This window comes from Phodopus roborovskii, unplaced genomic scaffold (genome assembly GCF_943737965.1).
Source record: "Phodopus roborovskii unplaced genomic scaffold, PHOROB, whole genome shotgun sequence".
Taxonomy (NCBI): Eukaryota; Metazoa; Chordata; class Mammalia; order Rodentia; family Cricetidae; genus Phodopus; species Phodopus roborovskii.
Window position 1 is genome coordinate 24,880,954 of NW_026126549.1, and position 27,297 is coordinate 24,908,250.

The 27,297-nt window shown below is 44.8% G+C and overlaps 1 protein-coding gene across 1 annotated transcript in view; it reads right to left on the bottom strand.

The window, feature by feature from the left end:
- Positions 1 to 1,060: 1,060 nt before the first annotated feature.
- Positions 1,061 to 27,297, bottom strand: part of Ccbe1 (collagen and calcium binding EGF domains 1) — a 214,277-nt gene continuing 188,040 nt past the window's right edge. Inside the window, exons 4-11 of the mRNA XM_051201096.1 lie at positions 23,953 to 24,087; positions 21,605 to 21,757; positions 13,612 to 13,712; positions 9,149 to 9,269; positions 5,958 to 6,097; positions 5,802 to 5,837; positions 5,134 to 5,169; positions 1,061 to 1,642 (exon numbers count right to left, since the gene is read on the bottom strand). Of these exons, the coding sequence (XP_051057053.1) occupies positions 1,409 to 1,642; positions 5,134 to 5,169; positions 5,802 to 5,837; positions 5,958 to 6,097; positions 9,149 to 9,269; positions 13,612 to 13,712; positions 21,605 to 21,757; positions 23,953 to 24,087 (956 nt within the window). The 3' untranslated portion in view covers positions 1,061 to 1,408. The remainder of the gene's footprint in view (positions 1,643 to 5,133; positions 5,170 to 5,801; positions 5,838 to 5,957; positions 6,098 to 9,148; positions 9,270 to 13,611; positions 13,713 to 21,604; positions 21,758 to 23,952; positions 24,088 to 27,297) is intronic.

The following is a 27,297-nucleotide window of genomic DNA, read 5'->3' on the forward strand; positions in this document are numbered from 1 at the left end:
AGGGGAGAAGAAGCAAAAGGCCATCGAGCCACCTGAGCTCTGTAGACAGAGTCCCTTTTCATTGCTCAGGAAGAAGAATGGATAGTGCAGGGTCATGTATCCCCAAGAGCAGTGTTTTTTCAACAAGCTGTCACAGTAGGGGTCCGGACATGATGGGGCTCTAAGGATCTGAGGAAAAGCTAAATGGAAACTTCTTAGGAATACAAGGGACACTGCAGGACAGTAGACAGAGACCCTGGTGTAGGCCACCATGTGAGCAAGTTCCCTCGGGGAGCTCAAGAGAACCCAAAGACACCATGAAGGGACCTGGTCTCTTGTTCTTTCTGGGGGAGTGATTCCCAGGGGATCTAGAAGTGCTCTAAGAAAGGACTCAGGGAGGTATCGGGGAATGTGCTTCCCTTCAACCATCTCAACCTGGACCTGGAGAAAAAAGTCAAGGAGACCTACAACAGGAATTTTAATCAAATCAGGGGAAAATGGAAAATTATGCCCAATTAGAAAAAAACAATCTTCCCCTTCTCTGCCTCAGTGACCTCTCCATGTGTACTTATTCCCAGGGCACTTACTAGCTTGGCTGGCTATGGATATGAACTCCAAATGTCTTAAGAGTAGGTTAATCTGCCTCTGGTGATCTAGCTTTAGTGATGCCTTTCTTGACACATTCCCTGCCCATCTCCCATCACCCTTTGCCAAGATTCCAGGCCAGTAACTTCCCTCCAGTCTTGATCCAGCCAGGATCAAGGCCTGATGGCACCTCTGGTGGCCTGATGGCACCTTAGGTCATCTGGTCAGGGCCAAGGCATTTTGTACATCTTTTCTATTCTCTCTCTCTCTGTGTATATATATATATATATATATATATATATATGTATATGTATATATATATATACATATATGTGTGTGTGTGTGTGTGTGTATGTATGCCTAGAAAATAGGATGCGGAATTTGAAATCTGTTATGTTACTAAGGAAAAAGTCATTTTTTAAAACCAATATCAGTCTCCATTGTACTCCTTCTACTTTAAACATAATTTTCTTTTTACAATGAGCTTTACACTTCTGAGAGCCCACTTTGTCACTCCTCCCTTTTGGCATTCTCTCAAAGTTTAAGATTCTGTGGGAGCGATTCACTTGAAAATTCAAAAGTTCCTGAAAAAGTAGGATGTCAAGGAAATCATGATGACAACTACCCAGTGGCTCTTCAAGAACAGCAAGTTAACCCATCAAGTTCTCTTGTTGCTAGTGAGTGGGATGTGCAGGACACTTGGAAAACAGGATTTGGAAGCAGAGTAGAGTGGACAGGAAGACAGTACAGACAAAGGCCTTAGTCCTCCAGTGGTATATTTTCCCCTTCAGATGCTATGGCTGGGTGAAGCGTCTCTTCTGGTGGCATGAAGACATGGGATATGCTACGGATAAAAGGTTCTGGGGGCCTCAGAGTCTCTCGCTTCAGTTCTTCTGGAGTAATCATCCCCAGATCCAAAGTCCAGAGTCTCTGGGTAGCTGGAAAATTCCTGAGGTAGGGGGACATCCTCTGCTGAAGAGTGAGTCCGGTGCCCAAACACCTTCTCCTGAAGTTCCGCAATGTCATTTCGAATGTCAGCCAGCACGAGCAGCAGGAAGTCGAAAGAGCCCGGGGGTCCCTGTGCACACATGGGAGCAATCAGAGCTGTGAAGTTATAGCTACTTGTCACAGCAGCTTCCTGCCAAGTTTTGCCACCTTCGAGTCCTGTTGCTTGTGGATGACTACCATCTAACCAATGCTGTAGCCTAAACAGAGTAGACCTAATGACTACATAAGCAGCCTGGGGTCCTCAGGACTGTCTTCCAGTCCCTCTTCTTACACATGAATACTGGTGACACACACACTCACCTCTCCTTTCTCAGGGGAGTTTCCAAAGAAATCTGGAAGTCTGAGTGGTGGTCAAGAGGTAAGGATTCTGCTGGATTTGAACCAATCTCTTCCAAGATGTGTGGCCATGCAAATGACCAAACGACCTGATTTCTTTGATTAAACTTTCCCCACTTATAAAATGCAGATTCGCCATCACAGGTATCCACTGGGCTCAGAGGTGAACCTTTTTAAATGGAATGAATGCAAAGGGCTTAGAGAGAATGGAGAGTTCAAAATGTTTTCTGCTGTTCTTAAAAAAAAAAAAATGAAGTTCAACTAAATGAAGTAGAGAGTCTGTTGTTCTTTATTGTCCATCCTTATTGTCTAGAAGGATCCAAATCAAACATCCCTTATTCTATTATTAGATGTTCTTCATCATGTGCAATATTTGGTAAACTTTAATTTTTATGCAAGCTGTGGTGGAGCAACATTTAGAAAGACTAAAAGCTTGTAACCATGCATGCATGCATGTTGAGTTCATTAGTTGGTAATCATGCATGCATGTTGAGTACATTAGAAGTTTAAAGGTAGAGTCATCACCAACATTCAAGATGGATGCCACTCAGCAACTTCTACCTTAAAAGCTTCAGGAAACACCACAACGCACTCAGATGTAGCATTCTGATGCCATCTGATACTCACCACACACATACAGGGAGTGTGACAAATCAGACCCCACTGTGGAGGTGAGGAATGACTGTCGAGATGTCAGGTAAAAGCCTGAGGTCACAAAGATAATAGGAGCAAGAACTGAGGTGGTAAACCAAGGCCTCCTGATCCTTCTTCAGAGCACATATCTGCTTTCCCAGAAGTAACAGACTTGCTTGCATTTTCTCATATTCCTGCTCATTTATTAATCTCCTGGAAGTTGTATGTACATACAGCAAATTTCTTCTTAAGCCCAGGGAACCCTTTTGCTCTTTTATTGGAAAGAGTGGTCATTTGACCTTCTAGCATAGCAGTGGTTAAATTCTCAAGTGTTCTGAGTTATAACAACATAGACATTTCTATTCTAGCCCTTTTGCACGTGTGTGTTGCTTTGAATGACACTAGCATTCATCAATTCATATGTTTGAATACTTGGTCTTTAGTTGGTGGAACTGCTTGGGGAGGATTAGGAGGTGTGGTATTATCAGAGGAGGTGAGTCAGTGTGGTCAGGTTTTGAAGTTTCAAAAGCCCACACCAGTTAGTTCTTTGCCTTGTGCTTGTGGATTGAATGTGAGCACTCAGCTAATGCTAAGCACTGTGCCTGCCTGCCTGTTGCCATGCTCCCCACCATGGTGGCCATGGACTCAAACCCCCTGAAACTGTAAGCCAATCAAATACTTTCTTTCATAAGTTGCTTTGCTTATAGTATTTTAGAAATAGAAAAGTAGTTAAGCCGGATATTGGCACCAGTGGGTAGACTATTTCTGTGATAGGCCCAAGTACACTGTTTATGTAAGAAGTTTTTGGGATTTTGGATTAGGAGAGCAGTAGAATGTTGACAGCAGGGCTTAAAGGGCCATTTTGTAGGAGCTCTGAAGGCAGCCCTGCAGACCAAGAGGCTTCAGAGAAGAATATTAGCAACTGGGCTGGAGGCCAGCCATTATTGTGGTATTTTAGCAAAGAGTGTGTCTGCTTTCTGCTTTTGTTCTAAAAATATACCTGAGGCAAAAACCTGAGAAAATGAATTAATTTCTTTGGCAAAGGAGATGTCAAGACTCTGTTGCATGTTTATTAGTAATCACTCTTGTGCAGGTTTCTACTGGGAAAATGAGAGAGCAGAGCAAAAAAGAAATGCAAAATGTACCGTTTAAAAAGAAAAAGGACATTAGGAAATTTAACATTGAAGCAAAGGCTTATGATGAAAGAGATAGGAGAGACCTGATGCAAATTGGAATAAAGGCAAGACCCTACCCAGCTGATCCTTCAATTTGTGAAAGGAAAAGGCCTAAAGAATTAGCTGTTCCTAAAGAGCATCAACATAAGAAAATGTATGCAAATATAATTCAGTGAGGGGCCAGGCTCCATCCCAAGAAGACAACAGAACTCAGCAGCATCAGCCTTGTGGTTTTAGAGTCAGGAAAGATATAGGAGTAAAGGGACTACAGAATCTTCCTCCATAGTTAAGGAGAGTTGCTGAGGCCAAAAGTGTGGCTGGGAGTCCCTGAATACATAGAGGTCCTGAGAGGCTTTCGCATAAAGCTGTGAAAAAGGAAGCCTGGATTTTGCTGGAAACCACAGGATGTTGGAGGCACCAAAGCTGTGGATTGCCTACCAGGAAGAGCTACATACAGGGGGCGGAAACAGCCTGAGAGAGAAGTGTGCAGGGGCAGAGCCATCTAAGCCCTTTGACATCAGGCATGGAGCTACAGGATTTTGAGTTTGCTCTGCTAGGTTTCCATCTTGCTTTGTGCCCATTCCTCCATTTTAGGATGTTAATGTATATTCTGTGCCATCGTACGTATGTTGAAAACATGTAATTTGCTTTTTGATTTTACAAATAAGAGGTGGTCTTGAGTCTAAAAAGTCTCTGAACTTTTAAATTACTTTGAGATTATGAATGACTATGGGGCCTTCTTTGTACTAATTACATTTTGCATTATGATCCGGCCACAAGCCCATGGGGGTTAGGGAGTGGAATGTGCTAGTTTAAATGGGTGTTTCCCAACTGTTGGAACTGTTTGGGAAGGATAAGGAGGTGTGGCCTTGCTGGGGGAGGTGTTATCATTGGTTTCAAAGGCCCACTCTATTCTGACTAGCTCCCTGCCTAGTGCTTGCGAACCAAGATGCAAGTTCTCAGATACTCCTTGTGCTTGCCTGCCCGCCATGCTTGCGTGCCTGTCTGTTGCCATGCTCCCCACCATGATGATCATGGACTCTAACCCTCTGAAACTTTAAGTCAATTAAATGTTTTCTTCTATAAATTGCCTCGATCATGCTGTTGTAGTATAACAATAAAAGTAACTGAGTTGTGTGTGTGTGTGTGTGTGTGTGTGTGTGTGTATAATGTTTAAACATTACTTATTTGAGTGGGGATAGGCATACCACTCCTATGAAGGCAAGGAAACAATTTGTGGGAGTCAGTTCATTCTTTCTAACATTTAGGTCCTGGAAATTGAACTCAGGTCACTGTGCTTCATGACAAGTGTCTTTACCCACTGAGCCATCTCACCAGCCCCAGCTCTACCATTTTATGAGAGTCTCACCCATGAAAGCATCCTCACTGGGTAAGCAGGACTGACCGTGCTACTTACCGGAGACCCTGGGGGTCCAGGTGCTCCTCTCTCCCCCTAAAACCAAAAGGTGAGGGTTAGCATTCTAGAGCATGCAGATGTTAGCTCCACCATCTCTGGTTAGACACCCACCATGCACCACCCACCACCATCCTTCTGCAGGAAATAAATTTGGAGTTAAAGCTGGGCTCAGGGGACATCTTATTGGAGCTGGCAAGCTTGGGTTGAGTGACTTGGCTGCTGAGTTCTCACAAAGCTATGTAATTTCTAAGCAGAGCTGATGAAGAACTTTGTCTTTATAGGCAGTGTGTGAAACACCAACCTTTCTTCTGTGTGAGACAAGCGGCTGTCAGCTCTCAAGATGGAAGCCAGCACTTGTGTAGACTGGAGCTGTGTGTGGCTCTCCACTTAATCAAATGAGGCCATTCTAAAGCACATAGATTATCAAGGAACATAAGTGTGATCACAAGTGCTTATGCCACAACACCCAGCTCAAAACTCACCCCCCCCAAGTGCTGCATGTGCTCCAAAAGTTTAGGATTTTCAAACTAGTGGGGCTTACTATTCTCAACCTGTACATCTATGTTTCAACTTTCAATGGTAAATGGAGTTTGCTGAGCTTCATTGGATGCCCAGCTAGGTAGAAACAGACCTATAGCTGTTAGGGACCATTTATTTATAAGACTCACCTTGGAGCCATGCCTTCCTGGTGCTCCTGGTGGGCCCTAGAAGACACAGCATCTGATTTAACTGACACAGAAAAACTACAGGACAAGAACACACCTCTCCCCCCTCCCCCCCCCCCCCCCCCCCGACATCACACGGGTCTCAGAGAAGATGCTTACCACAGGGCCTCTCCGGCCTTGCTTGATATGAGACAGGTCAGGGGATGGTCCCATAGGTCCCATTGAGCCCCGTGGGCCAGGCTGTCCAGGAGGGCCTGGCATACCAGGGAATCCAGGACTCCCCTTGGGTCCTGGTGAGCCTGTAATCAAGAACATCTTATTAGCATTTATCCCATAATAAAGACAAGCACAGAGTCCAGGAGTAACAGCAGACCTTTGTCTTTTAACTCTGCCCTTTGCCTCATGGCATTTACACTAGGGTGTTCATGGAAATTTAAATTCAACATGATTAAAAGTGACTTCCCCTTTCTCTCCTTTCTTGAACCATCTATCACCTATTTGCTCAAGTCAAACACTTGAAAATGTGGATCGCTAGTTCCACAACCTCCCCACTCATCCAGTGATCTGCCTGCTTTACCCCTTTAAGCCTGGCCTGACCTGTGTCTCTGTGCCGGCATCACAACAGCATGTAAAATTATCTACAAGGTGCTTAAGAGTATAACATGTCGGGGTCAGGGAGATGGCTTAGTGGAGAAAGTGTTTTCTGCATAGGAATGAAAATCCAAGTTCAGATCTACTGTACCCATATATAAGTTTGGCATGGTGGTGCATAGCTATAAACACAGTCCCAGAGGTAGATACAGGAAAATCCTATAGGGACTTGCTGGTCAGCCAGTCTGTATGAAATGCAAGATGAAGACAGTGATATAAAAAGGCACCACAAAGTTGACATCTAGCTTCCATGCATGCATGCTTGCACACACCCATACACTAGCACCTTTTTTGTTGTTGTTGTTGTTTTAACCATTAAAGAGGCCTACATTTGAATCCTTGACAACTTGGAAAGTTGAAGGCAACTAATGCTCCATTCAAATATGTCTCCTGCCCCAACTCTCAATACTCATTCTACGTATGTATTGAAATAGTTTATTTAAGAAGGGGGACAGATCGCTCCTGTAATTATTCTATGGCCAAGAGCAGAAAGACAAGCTAGAGGTGAGATGCCACCTGCAGTTATCTAATTACTAAACTTCAGAGGTCACTGCAGGTTAAGTGCCTTTAAGATGTAGGACCTTGGTATGCAAACGGAAAGACCTTATCATAACTGTGGAGGCTAGAGAGCTGGAATCACCTCTTAGCTCCAAAGCCAAAGGTGTCGGCCCAGCGCAGTCCCCTGTGCTGTTGCTTCAGGATACAATTCATGATGGGCTCTGGGTGGGACTTCTGTTTAAAGGTCAGAGAACCTCATGAGCTCTCTGGCCACCCTAATACCTCTCTCAGTGAAAAGCAACTCAAGTCTAGAAATAAACGAGAAATTCTTCATGCATGGCAAAAGCCCGTTCATCCTCAATCATGCTGCTTCCCTCAAGGACCCTGGACAGCTCAAACAGTGCTTGACACCAGATGGCAGAACTGGAAGGCAAACTAGTAACTGATGTATTGAGAAAACCAACAGCCAATGGCTCCCTGTCCTGTAGATGCCCTTGTTCTGGTGACATGTGGACTGGCCTGAAGATGCAAGGCAAGGGCATTCACTTACAGAGGGACTGGGGCCGCTGTGATAGGAATTGCTATGTAGGGAGAGAGCCCGGCCTATATAGAAGAAGCAAGAGGATGCCAGTGTCTGCCATCTGCCTGAGAAAACTACAGTGATGCAGAGAATATTCAGATCATGGGATTCACAACAGAATACACCAAAGTCCTGGTCAGTTCTGTGTAGACTGAGCCTCAGTCAGCAATGGAAAGCAGAGGATTAAGACACAAGTAGACAGCACGGAATCCTTTGGAAAGACTGAGCCTTACTTCCTACCGACCTTTTGATAAAAAACTTGGCCATGCCCTTACAGTTCTGATAGTTTCCGATCTTCCTCTACCAATTCAACCCCCCAGTGCCCACCTCTGACTATTCCCTTGCTGCCTTGAAAATAAGATGCTCCTGTGGTCTGGCTTGGAGGGAGGTATATACATTTCTTGAATTTGTTTGTTGTTGTTTGTTCATTTTTTTTGAGACAGGATCTCACTTATTAGCCCAGGTTAGCCTCAGACCCACAACAATGTCCTATCTCAGTCTCCTTAGTGCTAGGATTACAGGTGTAAGTCTGGCTTACTTTCCTTTGTTTGTAGTTATTGTATGTGTCACCGCTGCCCAGCTAGAATAGCAAAGGTCAGAACCAGCACACTGCTGAGCTGACAAGGAGCGATAAGACAACCATGGTTTAGTCACATATTAGTACTAATGTCATTTCCTCTTTTGGTATGAAAGCCTCTACTGATGTATGTATGAAGAGGTTACAATAAAGTGTAAAATACCTTAGAACTTGAAAAAATAATTCAGTGAGGGTGAATTTCTGAAACCATATGCTGATAGAAAGAAGACGGCCACACAGAACATATGCTACAAGAATGCTCTGAAATGCAGTCCTAGAATGGGAAAGCCTTGGCAAAGGAAGGCAGTTGGTGGACACCTAGAGCAGGTATAGGGAGAACACTGTGGTCCATGTCTCAAGGGAACTTCGTGGAAGGTGGAAACTTCTTGTATTGTGAGATTGGTGTGGAGAATTAGTTACAGAGAAGCCTATACTTGGTAAAACTAAAACTCAACCTTGGGATGGCCTACCTCATTAAGTGATCTATACCTCAATAAATCCCACTTACAACATAACAGGAGTGAGAGCATGGGTGAAAATTGGCTAAGCAGTAAGAGGAGGTAGACAAAGAACCAAGGAAAGTCGCAATGAGGGCAGTTGCCATTCAGTAGAACTGAATGATTTTATGAGTTGATTACTCTATATGTTAAGGTTTTCTTAGGAAAACTTAAGTAATAGTCTTCATGGTGCTTCTCATTGACTTAAAATAATTGTTTTTGAGATAGGCTCTCACTATGTAGCGTAGGCTAGACTCTCATTCAGGAGTACTGGGAGTCTAGGTATGTGGTACCATTATTACCTTTTAAAATGACCATTAGGAGTTTTATCTGATCTCAGAAAATCAACCCTTTCTTCCCAAGCTATAGGACCCAACTATCCCATGGCCTCTCATCAACAGGCACATCAGCTTTCACCTGTGAGACCTGGAGGAAGCTGGAGAGCACTGTCCAACATTACTGAGTGTGAGCTCCTAGCAGACCCATGCTCTAGCGTGTGGAGAAGGCAGAAACGCCATCAGCTTCCTAAGTTCTTCTTCATACTCACCAGGTGGGCCCTGCCCCCCAGGCAGGCCAGGAGGTCCTGGAAGGTAGGTGTTTGAAGCTAGAATTTTGTCACCATTGACATACTTGCCCAGTTCAGCAGCATTGTTGGGAAGCAAAGCAATCTGTAAAGACAAGAGAGGCCTGGGTCAGAAAGCCAGCATTGCTCTACGAGGGAGGAAGTCTATGTTAGAGTCATCGGTAGAAGGTGCAAGGCCTTTTCACAATTCTGCATGCACGAATATCTTTATATATCTTTGTGCAATCTAAAACCTGCAAATGTGATAAAACTTTTGTTCTGGTTTGTTTTTGCCAACTTGACCAGCTCTGGTCATCTTGGGAGAAGGATCAGCTGAGAAAATGCCCCTAGAATAGTGAGTGTCCTGTAGGCAGGTGTTCTAATCGATGTAGGAGGTCCCAGCCCACTGTGGGCAGTACCACCCCTGGGCAGGAGGTCTTGGGTTGTATAAGAGAGCAGGCTTATCTAGCCATTGTGAACAAGCTGGTAATCAGTGTTCCTTCATGGCCCATTTCAGTTCCTGCCTCAAGGTTCCTTCCCCAACTCCCCTTCAGGAAGTTTTGTGTATATATGTTTCTGGAAATTACATAATTATTCTTTGTGTTTCAATAAAATTCATGGCATATCTGTACATTTTCTTTAAAAATTTTATGACGTGTGTGTGTGTATGTGTGTGTATGTGTGTGTGTGTGTGTGTGTGTGCATGTGTGATACATCTGGGGAAGTCAGTTCAGAACCTGCATATATGCTTGGTATGAAAGTGAACAAGGATCACACTGAGCATGCTCACTGTGTGCATCTCACTGACCCCCCCCCCCCATTTCTCAAGCATGGCTCCCTCCTCACTACATTCAATCACCATTAAGTCATGCTGTTGGCTTGGTTTCTTTATAAAATACCAATTTACTTGAGACAGGATTTTATTCCACACTATTTGCTCGGGATACTGTAGCGCACAGCTCAGCAAATGCAACATCATCTCGATGGCTCACTGTGGGTTAACTATGAGTTGCTGGTGTAAGAGTGAGATATTCCTTGGTCCCTATGCAGCGGCCTTCAGAGGCTGAGCACACTTGTGGGTCCCTCTCTCCTTGGGGTCTTTCTCCCATGGTCCTCTAAAGCTGTCTCACTCCTAGCAGTCCATGTAGCCATGAGAATAAATTTTAAAAGAGAATCCAACAGGCTGTGTAAATCATTTTTCCTCAGTGCTCAACCCAAAGCTCAGTGGCAGGCACTTTACCTGTCCCTAAGCTCTTTCTTAGTAAATCACTTTTCTTTTCCGATCTAAAAAAAAAAAAAAAAAAAAAAAAAAAATGGATGGGAAGAGGCACTGAGATATGAATGGACAATACAAGCCCAAACAGGACGTTTTGGAGAACTAATAGACACAGCTTAGAAAATAACTGAACCATGTACACTCAGTGGATGCTTAAGCCAACATGAAGAACTTCCAGTCACCCCAGATCTCCCTAAGTTCCCACACCATTCTTCTTCCTTCCTTTAAAAGCAACCACTGTGCTGTGCATTATGTCCTGCATTAATCAAGCGACTCACCACCCAGCAGTCCTTACCTAAAAGCACTGGGGTTAACTTTGCTAGTTAAAAGGTGACAACAGGTCTTGGCGGTTCCTTACGTTCTGCATGTTTCTGTTTTAAGTGGCGTTCTTTCCAATTGATCCCTGAAGAGCCAAGGGATTTGACCCGGGGCATTTTCTGTGGCAAGAATTCTGACTACTGTACACACATGGTGTAGTTCAACATGAGAGCACACGTCTCATACTGTGGGGTTGGCTGCTCTCCATCACTCCCCTCCCCATATATCTACTTCTTGGACAATGTTTATCCAAGCAACTAAATGTGCTGTGTTCTATGAAAAGAACAGATGGTATCGGCCGTAGCAAGTGGATGCTAAAGGCAAATGATGATCTATACCAGACTTCGGGAGAAAGCCTGGATTTTCGGTCTGAACTCTTGAACATAAACTTCATCTCTGGGAATGCTAGCATGTTTCTTACAAGGCTATGGTGACAGTTAAGTGAAATTATGTACATAAAAATGTTTCACATATGACAGGAAGTCCAACATTCCAGGAGATACCTATTTTTAAGAGAATTGACCCTCAGCTGGGCCTGGTGACTTATGCCTGTGACCCTGGCACTTGGGAAATGAAGGCAGGAAGATCTGAAGTTCAAGGTCATCCTCAGCTGCATAGCTAGTCAAGGCCAGCTTGGGTTACAGAGGAGACCTGTCTGGAAGAAAGGAAGATGGAGAAGAAAGGAAAGGGTGGTAAGAATAAAAGGAAGGAAAAGGAAGAGGAAAGAAAACGAAAGGGAGAAAAAGAAAGGAAAGAAAAAGGAAACGGGTAGGGAAAATGTTCGGTGTGCAAGTGTTTGCTCTGAGCTTAGACCTCACGTAAAGGCAAGGCATGGAAGCAAATATCTATAACCCTGCTCTGGGGTGATGGAGATGGAGAGATCCCAGGGAATTGCTAGCCAGCCAGTCTAGCTGAAATGGCAAGCTCCAGGTTTTATAACAGACTCTGCCTCAAACTACAAGCTGGAGACTGATGCAGGAAAACAACTGACCTCCACATATGCACACAGACAGGTAAATAACCCTCCACACATATGCAGGCACACACCATCCCCCATGCACACGAGTGTGCCCATGCATGTGTATGTGCATACACACACATACACACATATATACACGCACACATACACACACACATACACAACACACACACAGACACATACACACATACACAATACACACATAGACACACATACAGAATCACTTCTCAAACACACACACACACACACACACACACACACACACACAATCACTTCTCATAATGCCCCATGAATGCCAGTGTTCATGCTGCATGCACGGGGACAGTGAGACATAAGGGTAGGACAATACCTGCTCAGCCCAACCCATGAGAGCTAGTGAAGACTGAGACACCTTCATGATTCCCGTGAAATGCCAGCGAACCTCCAAGGGTCACATGTATCTTAATAGAAGCAACTCAACTTTTTAATCTTTCTCAGCTTGCATGGTTCACACAATACGCTAGGCAATTAAGAATAATCCAGACATAGCAACTAGTTTGTGAACAGCTTGCCATGTTGAGTGCCTTAAAAGCACTCCAGCTGGAAAGAATTTATGTAAGGTCATATGTTATTTCCAGGGAAGGAAAGTGAGGGCAGCTTTACGCTTTGAGACCATAATCAACTACCCCCCTCCACCCCCGCTTGATGCTCTAGCCTATGAAAGGCAGGTTTAAGGCTTCTACAAACCTGCATTTCCTCTAAAAATGCTAACATCAGTTCAAGTGTCACCTGGGGAGAGCTGTATGGGAAATATTTCCTTCTTTCTCTTTATTTATACTGGCACCCAGACAAGGTTTTCTGCCTGTCTATAACATTAAGAGCTATTTATGATTAGGTCCATGATTTACTCTTGATTACACAGTTAACACACATGTACATACAAGTCTCTGCTATAGATGGTCATGACCTCACCAGCCCATGCATCAGAGACCGGAAACACCGCTTCCCTTCTCGACCTGCCGTTCCACGGTTTAGCTGGTAGCTGGGCTTCTCATTAGGGCAGCTGCCACTTTTCTGGCCGCGGAAGAGATAGTGTCTCATGTTTACCCTTTTACCCTTTAGAATAACTGACTGCCAAAGTTAAACAGATTATACACACTGCTTTGATCTCCTGAGAGCCTTGAGTGGAAGTGATTAAACCAACAAAGCAGTCAGTTTATGTTTGGGCAGCTGAAGAGCCGTTTCAGAGTGGCTGACAAGCCAGCAAGTGTGCTGACCTCAGGTGTAATCAACACCAGCCCAGGACAGTCACCCAGGCCACTAGATCCATCACGAGACCCTTCCTCAAAGCTGGGTGACATTACCAGCACCATGGTACCCATCTCATCAGGCAGAATCTTTTGGAAAGGGAGTTGGTCCTCGCTGCTGGTGATATGAGGTACTCAGAGGGCTGCTTTCCTAGATGCATATTTTCCCCCAGACCACAAAGTTACACAAGAAAATAAAGACACCACAGGAGGACACTGGTTTATAGAAGAGAGAGAATGTTTAACAGGGAATGGTCTAAATAAACAAAGCAGATAAAATGCCATTGCGTAGGTCTGCTAAGGGCCATGAATCTATTCCTCCTCCAAGAAGTCACAGCAGTATTAGTTCTACTCTTTCAGGATCTTTGCACACACCCATTGCCTGACCTGATACAGTCACCCCCCCCCCCAGGTCCTTGCCTTGTGTTCCACTGCTGTTTAGGTGGTCAGCTGGAGTGGGGAAACACCCAGAACTCACATTTAGTTGACACTGACGGCACAGAGTGCCCCACTAGAATGATCTTGTGTCTCACCATCCTCCAAACCCCCACATGGACCCCACCCTCCCCTCCCGTCGAGCTCACAGTACCTTCTGCTTCAGCTGCAGCACGGTCTGCTTCATCTGGGAGAACTCCTTGCATGTGGCACAGCAAGTCCCAGCTGTCACCTCATTCTCAGCCTTCTCGTGTCCTGGGGAAAGACATAGGCTCAGCTCCAGCTGGGAGGCTAGCAGGGCACACTCCTGGAGAGATGGCACTAGAGGGGCAGTCTCTGGGCATGGGGTACAGAGAGGCTGAGCATGGACGGTGTAAGGGGCAGGTGTTGACAATTTTATGGTTCTCTGGTTGATCCGGAATGACCCAGGGTCAGGGGAGAGGGGAAAGGACAGAGAGAGAGAGAGAGAGGCCCTGCAACTCTTTGGGGCCAGCTGTTCTTAGACTTTCCGAGTGTGTGAAAACATGTGTGAAGGTCCTTTTCTTAGCAGCTTCCATGCGTGGAAATGTGTACATTTGTTAGTGCTTTCTAGAATGGTGGCTCTATAAGTCTGACATGCTTTTATTGTTCCCCAGAGCCCAAAGTCCACATGCTTCACAAATTCTCACACTCAGACAGAAGCTCACATAGCAGTGAATGCCTTTCCCCATTTCTGACAGTGCAGTGTTCACGGGGAGCATGGCCCACATTGAGTCTGAAAAACATGACTTTTTAGAGAAGACAGCTGGAAGGTGATGACAGGGCCCTCATTCCAATGGCTACATTACTTGGCCAGGAGAGATGGAGACCATTCCACTGTCCTTGTATAGCTACAAATCCACTAGACTTAGAGCTGTTGTCTGTTTCTGTAGGGGTTCTCCATTCTCTACTGTGAGTACATCTGAAGCTAGCTAAGGATTCCCTTTTTCACCATGGAGGGCACAACGCAATCATGCGCAGAGCCATCCATCCTTCTGAAGCACTCATCCACTGCCAGGGCACCCATCTGTCCTAGTTTTGGTCCTCGTTGCTATGATAAAATACCCAGGCAAAAGCAACTTAGGAGACAAAGGGCTTATTTTAGCTCCCAACTTCAGGTCATAGTCTTTCACTGTGGGGTAATCACAGGAAATGGAAGCCACTGGTCATACCCAATCAAGAGCAGAGAGACGTGAGTACAGGATTTTACATCCAGCTCACTCCTTCTTTTATACAGTACAGAATGATGTCCCCACTTTTAGGTTGGGTCTTCAACTAACTATCCACCATCAAGGCATGCCCCCCACCGTGCCCATAGATGAATTCAATTTGGATAATTGCTCACTGAGATTCTTCTCAGATGACTCAAACAGTGTGTCAAGTTGACAATTTTCCATAATCATTACTCCATTCCTCCACCCACCCCTCTTCTATCGAGCTGCACACTGTGAGGGAGCTATTACGAATGGGAGATAAAAGTGAACATTTTGGCTTTACTATTTACTCTGACCTTGGTGTAAGACCATTCTCTGGTAGATTTCCAAGTGTTGGTGCAACTGCATATTTACATAACAGGATAAACCTACCTCGTCACTTGGCTCTGGACTCATGTAATATGGATCATGGAATGTCAGAGCTGACACATCTTTAGAACTCTCTTAGAGATAAACAAAGTAAGACCCAGAGGGGGAAGGTAACTTGATTACCCAGAATGCTTTGTGTAGAACCACACAGTTACTGAGGTATGGTGTGGGCACAAAGGGAGTTTCTGCTGAGAACACCCAGATGTGGTCTGGCAGGTCCAAGGAAGATACTCCGCTAAACTTTATACTGCATATCCAAAATCCCATCTCAGTTTTGCTGACTTCCCAGATTTTAAGGATGCAGTACTGTCGAGTAGCCACATGGGGGCACGGAGCACTAATTTTTTATGGGAGTCTGTTAAAACATGCTGACCACTAGAAAGTTAATGGCTCAGATATTAGAGTAACAATATCAAATAAGCTTAAAAACAAACAACAAAAACAAAAAACAAGCAAAAGTGTGTTTCACATGGGAAGTGTCACAAATGAATAAAGCATTTTGGTTTAAAGGATTGACTGTGCTGTTTGTGAACTCAGTCTGGGCACATCATAATCCCTTGGGGGGGCAGCTTTGAATACTCCCCTGGAATCTACTTCACCCAGACACCTGAGGGTGGCAGTAAGGGACAGTATCAGTGTGTTTTAACATTGCCCTAATCTATTATTATCAGAGCTTGAACGTTATTTGAAACACCTGGTCGTTTCTGAGTCTTTGAACTGTATTGAGTGACACTTGGGGTCACGGTAACTTTATCAGAAAATAAACATAAGTTGAAAAATAAAGGCCAGTAAGCTAATCATGATGGAGCCAACATTTCCTTTATTGTCTCCCTGTTGTGCTACGCAGACTCCCCTGTGTCTCAGCTGGCTCCAGCTCTGGGTTTTCAAAGATAAAATCAAAGTGACTGAACACTGATTTGTCAGATGGCTTATATCACCCAGCCAGGGGACATTCTTTCATATTGTCAGAGGCTGCCCTGGGGCCATATCCCTTCTATGCTACTAGCCCTCATCATCATCATTATTATTATTATCACTATTATTATAGTTTTAAATTGTATTACACTGTATTGTGTGTGTGCATGCATGCGCATGTGTAGGCTTGTGCATACCAAGGTACACATGTGGAGACATACATTTGTCTCCATGGAGACATACATTTGTCTCCATGGAGACATACAGACAACTTTATGGAGTTGGTTCTCCCCTGCTACCTTTACATGGGTTCTGGGATCAAACTCAGGCCATCAGGCTTATATGACAAGCTGCTCACTGACCCTGGACTCCTATTTTAAATTTGTCTGACTCTAACATTGTAGATGTTGGACAATGAAAGGCTTCAGAAATACCTTTCCCTAAAGAACTTCCCCCAAACTCAAAACATATAGCACACAGGGAGAGGTGATTTTTAGATTATGTGTTTATCCTCAATAATCATTATCTTCATTATAAAAAAGAAAAGTGATGAAATACCAGGCTGGCTACTTTGTCCAAAGCAGCTGGAAATGCTTAGCTGCCTCATGTCCAGAAGGCCCTCTTTGCTGTGAGCAAGGCTTACTATTGAGCTGCTTATCCAGATGTGAAATCACTCACCCTTGAGATAGATCGAGGAATGTTCCCTACGCGGAAGGTGTTAAAGCTGGGCATACTTTCAAGCCTGAGTACTTGCACAGATAGAGGATCAGGAAATGAAAATGCAGGGAGAACTTGCATTGTCATATTGTATCCCAGCGATGGGGAAAGGGCCCTGGAGCTGGAGACCAATAGTGTCCCAGGCACTGAAGAGAATAGATCCAGAGAGCAGTCTCAAATCACAGTGAGTGAGTGCTAACCCAGTGTTTGTTACCTGCTCTACATTCCCAGGCAAGGAACTTCCTGTGGCATCATGGTTGTCAGACAAATGCCTTCAGAGCCCTTTCCTTCCCCTTTTCTTCTCTCAGTCCCCAGAGTCATCAGAGGCAGGAGAGAAAGAACAGTGGCAGCGATGGCTCAGTGGTCAAGCAGTGAATCAGGACAGAGGCCATTGGGTGTACGGAGACCTTGTTCTTTCTCAAAACTATCTGTATGAATGATTCTTCTCAATCTCTACCCCAGACACTCCTGATCATCAGTGTAATGATGCTTCTTTGTAAAATATAAAACCAAACCAAACACTTCTACACATATGTGTTGAATTCAGTGGAGACTGTAGATGGAAAATGAGGAGTTAATTGTAAGGATTGCATTTCGGGGGAGTGTGAAAGAGCTGATGGTGGCATTTTGTAAGTGTGTTTCATTTCTTTCAAAACAGGTGAAACTGCCGTGCATGGAGGGTGGTGGGGGAAGAGGCAGAAGGAAAATTCAGTTTTTTAAGCCTTGTGTCTCAGTAAGTCTTGGGAGTAAAATCACCAGATGGTTTGTGCTAGCAAAAGACAAGGGCATTTTTCCTTTGTGCTGCTGTTAGAGGAACCAGGCATCTCTGACTATGGCACAATGAAAAAGGCCTGTGCCTGTTTCCACCTGTTCTACACCAGGGCCTGTAGAGTGAATCTCCACTCTCTGCACTTCTCCACTCTGTCTTCTAGGAACACCTTTGTCTGAGATTTACCAGATGTCCTACCAAGCTTAGCTCCAGAGCTCAGGTTTGTGATATAAGATAGTTTTCAATCTGTACTCACCTATGAAATATTTTAAAAGATTAATATCTGGGAGCCGGAGACATGGCTCATTTGTTAAGAGCACTGGCCAACTATCCAGAGGAACTGTGTTCAATTCCTAGTACCCACATGGTAGCTCTCAATCATCTCTCACTCCAGTCTCAGGGGGATCCAATACCCTTTCCTGGCCTCCTTGGGTACTGCCTGCCTGTGGTTTATAGACATACATACAGGCAAAACACCCATACACATACAATACACATAAACTAACGTATTAATATTCCTTGTACAAATTATTATTTTGCATGTGGGGGTGGGGGTGGTATGTGAAGTGAATGTGCATCTGGTGTCTTTCTCTAGTGTTCTCCAATTCATTTAAAAGAGACCAGTGTGTGATGGCATACAGTATGTGCACCATGTACATGCAGGTGCCTGAGGGGGCCAGCAGTGGGCACTGGAGTTATTCATAATTCTAAGAGGCCTGATGTGGATTCTGGGTCCCAAAATCCACCTCTTAACTACTGAGCTACCCTTCCAGCCCCTCAACCTTATTTTTGGAGACAAGGTCTCTTATGAAGTTCAAGCTTGACCTTGCTATTTTGCTTAGACGTCTTGGTTGACATGCCCCAAGGATCTGCTTGTCTCCAACCCCCTAGCTCTAAGGTTAGAGATCTGGGCTGCTACATCTTGCTTTTATGTGGTTCCAGAGGATCTGAGCGTGGGCCCCCGTGCTTGTGTAGCTTGTACTTTACCCACTGAGCCACCTCTCCAGCTCTGTTAGATATTTATAAGGTTGTGTAGGTAATTACGTGGAATTCAAGGGTCCTAATTAGCTTTGTCAACTTGACACAGTCTAGACTCATCTGAGACAAAAGCCTTGACTGAAGAATTGCCCAGATCAGATTGGCTTGTTGTCCTGTTTGTGGGGGACAGTATTGAGCAAGAGGGCCTAGTGTACTGTGGGCAATACTATCCCTAGACAGGTGGTCCTGGGCTATACATGAAAGCCAACTAAGTGTGAGCCAGAGCATGGCACACCACTTTCTGATTGAGCCACTCCACAAGATGAAACCTATACCATCATTATCAGACTAAGAACCTATAGCACAGACCCTAGGAGAGAACCTACTTCTATTATTCTGCTACATGGACTTAGTATTGGACCAACTCCTAATGACTTATCATTAGGTCCATAGATTAGGGCATCTCTCAGCTCTCATCAGGGAACATTCTGTTTGCAGGAGACGGTGATCAAGACCCCAGCTGACCGAGAGGCACTGTATATGAAACTGTGTGCAATTCTCAAAGGACTGAAAAACAAAACAAAAGGTGCCGTGAGACTCGGCCTCCCTTTCTCTTGCCTTGCTGGATGTGGGGCACAGGTGAGTTCTCACTGAAGCCAATCCCAGTACCTCACTGAGAAACCACAGAGGATCATGGCCTGTGGACCAAAAAGAAATGTGTGTAGAAAAGCTAGGAATTACTTCTAGGGGTGGAGATTTCTGGAGACTCAGCAATCAAATCTTACACAGGTCTCTAGAACTTCCATTTGATCTCTCTCCTTCTTTTTGTTAGTGTCTCTGTCCTACAAGATCAACCTGCCCCAACACACAGGGACTTCTTGTGGGAGGGTCAGCACTGGGTTATGGGCATCTGACCCCACCCCCAGCATGGATTTCTACCCTGACACTCAGCAACACAGGTTTTGCTATTCTGGTGGTTTTGTTCTGTGTTGGGCTTCTCTAGGCTCCATCCTGCCCATGTCAAAAATATTCATCTCCAAATCAACTCAGGCAACCCATAGCCAACTGTGTACAGGCAAGCCACAGCCATCTGTATACAGGTAATCCACAGCCAACCGTATACAGGTACCCACAGACAACTGTGTATAGGAGGCTGGAAATCCAACTCTATAACAAATACTATGAAAGCAACTTCCCTGTGATTATGTCCCCCACAGTCCCACATATGAATTGGTTGGTGGCTAAACGGTGGCACCCACTGTCAATGAACACCTTCATTTTGATAAAGAGATATGCCACGCCTCCCTGCCCTTTTCTCACACTCTTGGCCCCATGGGGCAAACTGCAGTGATTTTAATTTTGAATTTAAAACAGTGGTCTGTAAATTATTTTCCCAATTAAAACTATGTTCCCCAAAGATTGCTGTCCCTAGGTCTGCAGCGCCCTCTGGATGGGCAGACTCCATGTGCTTCAGTCTCAAAGGTGTCCCCATGCTCAGCCCCTCTAGCTCAAGTACATGATCCTTGAATGCCCTGCCCAGAGCTGGCTTCAAGTAGCTATTTTGCATTTACTTTTTGTGCCTGGTGGCTTCTCCATGACTCAACCTAGCTGCCCTCCAGAACCCGCCTTTGTAGTTGCTCCTCGTGAGGCAGCTGGTCTCCAGCTGTCTGCTGCCTCACAGTCTCTTTTGAAGCTCAGGCTCCATCTCGTGAGTGCCCAGATGTGTCTGGTTTTCTCAACTCCCCGCACATCTTGGTACATGTGATTTTGCCCTAGGAGCCTCCTCCCTTTTCAGGGATGGCTCAGACTCTCTAACCTCTCTTGACTGTGAGTTCATGTGAGTACTCGAGCACATGCAACTGCATGTTCATGACATGCAAAATTCAACTCCTGGCCCTCTAAAAAACTAAGGACTTTCTTTCCAGGGAACTCATTTAACCAACACTGGTAGGGAAGATTATTTGCCTCAAAATTCATTCCAGCTGGAAGGTGACTGACATTGGTTCCCACAGGCTGAAATTCTAAATTTGAATGACTAGCTTGGCATTTGGCAGAGATATCAGAGTTACTTTGCAAGCAAATGTTACAAGCATCCCCACCAATCTGGGAGTTTTTCTCTTTCCCTTTCTTCCTTTTACTTCTTTCTTGTTTCCTTCAAACTCACAGAAGTAACAAGCATGTAGGCTGATCCTATGCTCAAGGGCCCAGCCATCTTGGCTGAATCTGGCTACCATGTTCATGTCCAGCAGCCTCCCAGCTCCATGTGGAAGCCCCAGATGGTGGAAATTTTGAAACTGAGTGTGGAATGATACAAAATGAATTGCTTGAAAGATTATAAGTGAAATACAAGCATAAAATTGGGAATTTAAATAAATGCCCTCTGTCAAATTGTTGCAAAAATGCATTCACACTCTCATTCTCTGTTTTTATCCACTCACGAACCAAACAACTAGTTCCCAGATGGGCACACGATATGAACTGCATTTTGAATGTGTTGAAATAGACTGGGACCATATGTGGAAATCATTTAAATACACATTTTAACATAGTCTCTTTGAGAGAACACAGTACATCTGGCCTCTTCCCTGTTCGTTCTAGATTTTTAGATGCACACAGACAAATGCTACTGATTTCTCCACAGGCATGCCAGCATGTGCCAGCTTGCAACACTCACTCCACCAGCTCTCCTTAGGATGAGTTTGATCTTTGGTTCTCACCTAGGTCCCACTTGTAAGTGTCCCATCTTGCACAGAGTCACCAGAGGAGTGGTTAGGCTCCCAAGTACCTATAATTTACATGTTATGTATAATACATACTACACATAAATATATAAAATGGGATAAATAATACATTTACAACACTAAAAATAACATGTACTATATATAGTATGATTGCATACTATGGACTATAGATTATACTTAATTGCATTTTATATATTATAATGTTCAAGCACTATTATATATCATGCATACATATCATAAGATACTACATAGAATATCATTTTACATATAAATATGCAACATGCAGTATACATATAAGCTACATTTGTAGGATATAGAATATATAAACATTTAAGATACAATTTCATTGCATGTGCATGTAATTCTCAAACTGATACTCTATAGAAATGTGCACATAATTAGGGGAATCATGCTTGTCGTGCTCACCAGTGTCGTTGGGGTATTTGTCTCCCCTGGTGCAGGTCCTCCCATCATCCTCAAGGATGTAGCCCTCCCGGCACTCACAGTGGTAGCTGCCCATGGTGTTGACACAGATGTGTGCGCACAGAGTGGTGTTGCTGCTAGCACATTCGTCAATATCTGGTTTGAATCAAATATATAGAACAATTTCAACACAGCAACACAACTCGCTCCTCTGTTGACATGAGAAAGAGAAACTTCTAGGCTAGGGCTAGAGAAGTGTGGAATAAAGTATAGTACTGTCACTGCAGGCCACACGTGAAACCTTAATGTTGGGCCATCTGCCTGCCACTGGAGACCTAGAGTGGTGGTGTTGGTCACGTGGTGCCTCAGAGTCTCACTCACCCATACATAGAGCATGGCAATAAGGCCAGCCGTAAGCACTCCCCAGGGCTCCATGGAAAACAAGATGATCAGCAACCCAGCTGACTTCTGCAAGTAGCTTGGTATGCCAAGGCTTAATCCCCGTTTATAGTGGGAGGTTCCAATCAGCACGATGGTGACCCAAAGGTCACTTAGGAATGGTCTCTTCCCAGTTAAGAGACATGACAGTAACTGGAAAAAGCTACTTCTAACAAAAGTAAATAGTAGGATGGGCCTCATGGAGAGAGGTTTCTCCAGGCAGTCCCTGCTCCATACTGACCCAAGCTGACCCCTGGTGAGCTGTGGAAATGAGCCATGAGTTCACCAAACAAGGGACCACAAGAGAGTCAGCATGGACTGTGTACATCACTGACCCGGTTCCCTGTGGCATGGGGGAGAAACGAAAATGCTTCTCACCACAGGAAAGACAGGAAGGCTGTATTCTATTTCCTGCCCACTGGATGAAGACACCGTGGTGTAGTGGGTCAGAATAAAGATACAACCTCAGACTACACATGTGGCAGGTAGAGCCCAGCCCTGAAATTCAGGAGATCGACAGCTTCCCAACTGCTTCCCAGGCAAGCTGCCAAAGACCTAGCTCTGACAGGAGCTGAGGCAATGTGGGTGTTCCCCTGGCAGAACACACTGTCATCTAGAGGCTGGGGGTCCTAGTTGAAGCCTACTTAGAGGTGACCCTGTCCTAATCAAAGTACGAAACAGTTGTGCTTTGTGGTACTCTTTGTCGAACAGAAACTCCTCTGGTCTCCAAAAGAAAACAGAAGGTTAAAGTAGTTACTGGGCACTGGAACATTAGCCTTCACATGTGGCACTGAGCCATTGGGAACATCCCTGCTCTATGTAAGTTGTGACGTGGGCTCCTGCTCTATTTACTTGTTGGCCCCATCCCTTGTTAGTGTGTGGTAGTGCTTCCAGATACTGTTGGGAGGCTTCAGGAGGCCTATGGTTAGACCTTTCCCCAAAAAAGTTCTTCCCAGAGCCCTGGTGGACAGAAGGGAATGGTGACTTAACAAGACAGCTTAAATTCCCACTTGAACCTATTGATCGTCTGTTTCTTGAACTTCACTAAACCTGTCACTCAGTGTCGTTTGTGAAAAGGCATATTCCTGGGTCTACTGCTCAGAGCTATGTCTCATTAGTCCTGGAGAGGAGGCCAAGACTCCAGGTTAGCCACAAAATGATCACACTTTGAAACATACAACCCTTGAGACAATGAGTCCGAAGCCTTCTTAGAAGGGCATGGTGGGAGACCCCAGTCAATAGGGACGAAAGAAACAGGCTGGTGGCCACTGAGGCTGGCTGAACTGCTTGCTCAGCTGTTGTCCTGGCAATTGGCCTCAGCATCCTTAAGACTTCTTCCCTTCTGCCCAGCATACCAATCCTTCTGTTGTCCTGCTTGGACCCCAGGGCTGCCAGTCCTCATTTTCTTCCAAGTTTTTACAGTTCTGATTTTTCTTTTCACGAGAAAGGGTCTTTCTATGTAACCCTGGCTGTCCTGGAACTCAATATGTAGACTAGGCTGGCCTCAAACTCAGAGAGATCTTCCTGCCTCTGCCTCCCAAATGTTAGAATTAAAGGTGTGTGTCACCACACCTGGCTTCTGACACTTTATGCTCTGTCTTACATCATTCTGGTTTATGTGGGACATTCTCTTTCTCTAGTTCTTATTTCCCCTCTCAGTTAGGCTCTGCCTAATTCCAGTTCCTGAAGACATCTTTGTACATTATTTATTGTGATAAACATGATGAAAACTATTGGTTCACAGGCTAAAACCAAACAGCACTCCATCCTTCTAGTGCAAAGACTTCAGGGGAGGAGACAGAGCTTACAGCAGCTCCTCTGACTTGGTCCTGATGCTGCAACAAACCCAACAAAGAGCAGAGGTATCTGAACACAGCATGTCCCCAGGAGGTAGAAATGCATTTCCTACGCACCCAAGCAGTATGGCTTCTCCCGCTTTTGGTGTCTCTCGCGGTCATATCGGTATCCTGGGTAACAAGTGCACAGCACTCGGCCAAAGTTATCTGTGCACTGCTGTTCACAGGGAGCTTGAGCACAAATGTCATAATCTGAAAGAGAAGAAAGAGTACACTCATGTCAACCGCAGCATGAGTTAGGCGAGCCAACCCTAGCTGACATAGAGTTTGGGGGCTGCTCTTTGCGAAGGGTTAAATGTCAAGTGTGACTGGCTATCTTTGGAGACCTATTAGCTCTTTCAAAGTTTCTGAGCATGTCATAGTGGATGTTTAATGCACAGCATCTGTAAGACTAAAAGCAAATGTTACTTAAGTGGTCTTCCCTAGGTTGCCTCATCATCCTTCCGTTTTCATCACTATCCAGAATGCAAAAATGTTTAGGAAGACAGGCTCCGCAGCATCCCTGGGACCTGTTTTGTCTTCCCCTCCAAATGACACAGAGGGTGTATTCCTTCTAGCAGAGTGTAAGGACGGACAGGCCAGAGCTGGTGAGAGTTGAGTGTTTTATTGTGAGAGGTCATGCAGGCTCTGAGAAGAAGCAGGGATACTTTGGAGTTGTGCAGACTTCTCCGAGCCAATGTTTGCATGGGCAAGTGTTATAGGTATACTCACAAGAGGGTTGATTCTGCATTCGCAGAAGAGGACTTGGACACATGTCTTATCAGCCTGAAGCCTGTGTAAACTAGGGTATGTTCACTATTACCCCAAGAATTAGGACATATGCTCCCCTGGGTTCAGATGAACTGGTGTTTAATGCACCTCTTGAAGGGCCTTTGGCTCTAAGTCAGTAGCTCAGGCTCTGCGTTTGCTCCCAGCCCAGACTCAACATCTCATTAATCACCCCTGCTCTCATTGGGTGTCGACAGATGCAGTCTCCTTGGACACAGAGAGAGCCTGGCTCTGCTCTGCTCTGGTATATATGAAGCCAAACAGGTGGGCTGTCACCTCCTGATGCAGGCTGAGTTAGCATGACAAGGGTCATGTCAGTTTCATGATGACTCAAAACTGCCCTTATTAAGCACTCCTTCCTACAAGTGTTGAGTCCAGGTCTGCTCTGGCTGCATGGGTTCTGACTAGCCTTGCAAACTGTTTTTCGTTATACAGTGTTTTCTCAATGAAATTCTATGTTCTTTTGGCTTGAGAGCAAGGTCTCAGCATGGCTGGTGAGCAACCCTTTCTTTCCAGTGGTCACCATAACTGGGCAGCAACCAAAGAGAGGAGGCAAGGCGGAATGCCTGCCTAAAGACATTTTGCCAAACCATGGTACCCAGCAAGGCTTGCCCTGAGAAACAACCATCCAAGTGTCCCCTTCTATCCCTGCTTCCCTGGGGTGTCACTGCCACCCTCCCCAGTGAACTGTGTTTCTCATATTCACTTCTGCATCTCACAATGGCCAGCTTACATTGCGTCCCTCTTTTAAATACTCCCTGTTGATTTCCAGTCATGCAAGAGAAGTGTTTAGCTTCTTCACCGACTCCCAGATTCCCCCCCCCCCCAACAAAACACTTCTAAGTTTCTCCATTTAGTCAGCAATTTCTTGGGAATTTTAGTTGAATCAGACTTCAGTGTTTGTGAAAAAATGACAATTTGAAAGCGGTTCTCTGCTGAGCTCAGACAGGAACTCTCACCATTTGTCTTTTGGGGGGCCCTTTTGCTTCCCCAGAATTAAGATAACCCTGGTGTAGGTTTTGGGGTTGCTATCTATTGATTTCAAACCTGCCCCACCTCCTTTACCATGGGCTATTTTTTGACTTGGGTCTTTGAACATTTTTATGTTGGTAGTCACTGGCCTATTCGGTGAATAAGGGACCCTGGGGAGGGGGGCATAGGGGGAGAAGGACACATAAACACAAAGACAGGGAGGTTGCAACAGGAAGGAGGGCTGTGCATGTCTGCTTGCTGCCTGGACTTCCTTTTCATGGGGCTCTCACCTCTGTCTCCTTCCTCCCTCATATCAGCCTAGTGTCTCAACACTGGTAGGAAATTCCAGTGGGTAGTTTTCCTACCACTTTCAGAATCAGCCTCATTATATCCAATTTGAGATATGCCAGCACCAGCCACACCCCAAAGCGTGGGTTCCAGATCTATGGGTCATGTTCAGAGCAACAGTTCTGAGTGTCTAGTACCTCACGGGCTCCGCCTGGAGATACTGCTTTGTCATAGTTACCATTGCTTAGATGAGACAACATGATCAAAAGCAAGTTGGGGAGGAAAGGGTTTTTTCTTTGTTTTGCTTTTTGTTTGTTTGTTTGCTTGTTTGTTTTTGGCTTACACTTTCATATCATAGTTCATCATCAAAGGAAGTCAGGACCAGAATTCAAACAGGTCAGGAATCTGGAGGTAGGAACAGATGCAGAGACCATAAAGGAATATTGCTTATTGGCTTGCTCCTTATGGCTTGCTCAGCCTGCCTTTTTATAGAAACGAGGACCACCAGCCCAGGATGGTAACCACCCATGACAGACTGGGCCCTTCGTGTCAATCACTAATTAAGAATGCCCTCCAGGCTTGTTTACAACCCAATCCTATGGAGGCATTTTCTCAACTCAGGCTCTCGTCTCTCTGATGACTCTAGCTTGTGTCAAGTTGACATAAAACAAGGCAGCATAGACAAGTATTCTCCCTCTGAGTTTGCAAGTCTGAACTGGTCCACTGTCTCTCTTTGCTCCCCTGTGAAGAGCTGGTAGCCACAGCCTGAATTTTTTATTTCTGTGGTACTTAATTTTTCCTTTTGCTTTTTTAACTCTTGGTGTCCAGCCAGTCAGTGATTCTTCCTATCAAATCTTCTCTGTTAATCAGTTATATTTGTCCTTCTGATCTTAACTTTTGATCCACATAACTCAGCTTCCTTAATTTTGTTACTAATTTATCCCCAGAGATAATTTTGGAAATCTCTTAAGCTGTCTAAGGTGTTTGGATATATCTATGATTTAATCTTGGGGAGGTTCCCCCAAACAGGCATGTCCAACCTTCAGTCCCCACACAGGCCACATGTGTCCTTGGGTAATTATGATAATACATTTGTAGATGACATCATGTCACAGTGGCAAAAGGGTAGACAGCTTAATGGAACAGTCTGATTTCTTCCCATTAAGACTTCATGTGATTATCTCTTCAGGGGCACCCTGCCTCCTGCCATTCACACCTTCTCTTTTCTGATTTACTCTCTCAATTCAGTAGAGCCTTCTGTCTGTCTAGTGTATTCCCAAAAAAGGCCACAAAAGGTGAGTTAAGCACACACATATGTAAAAATGACTGTCAACATATAGGAGTGCTGACAGTTGAAATATGTCACTAGGTTGG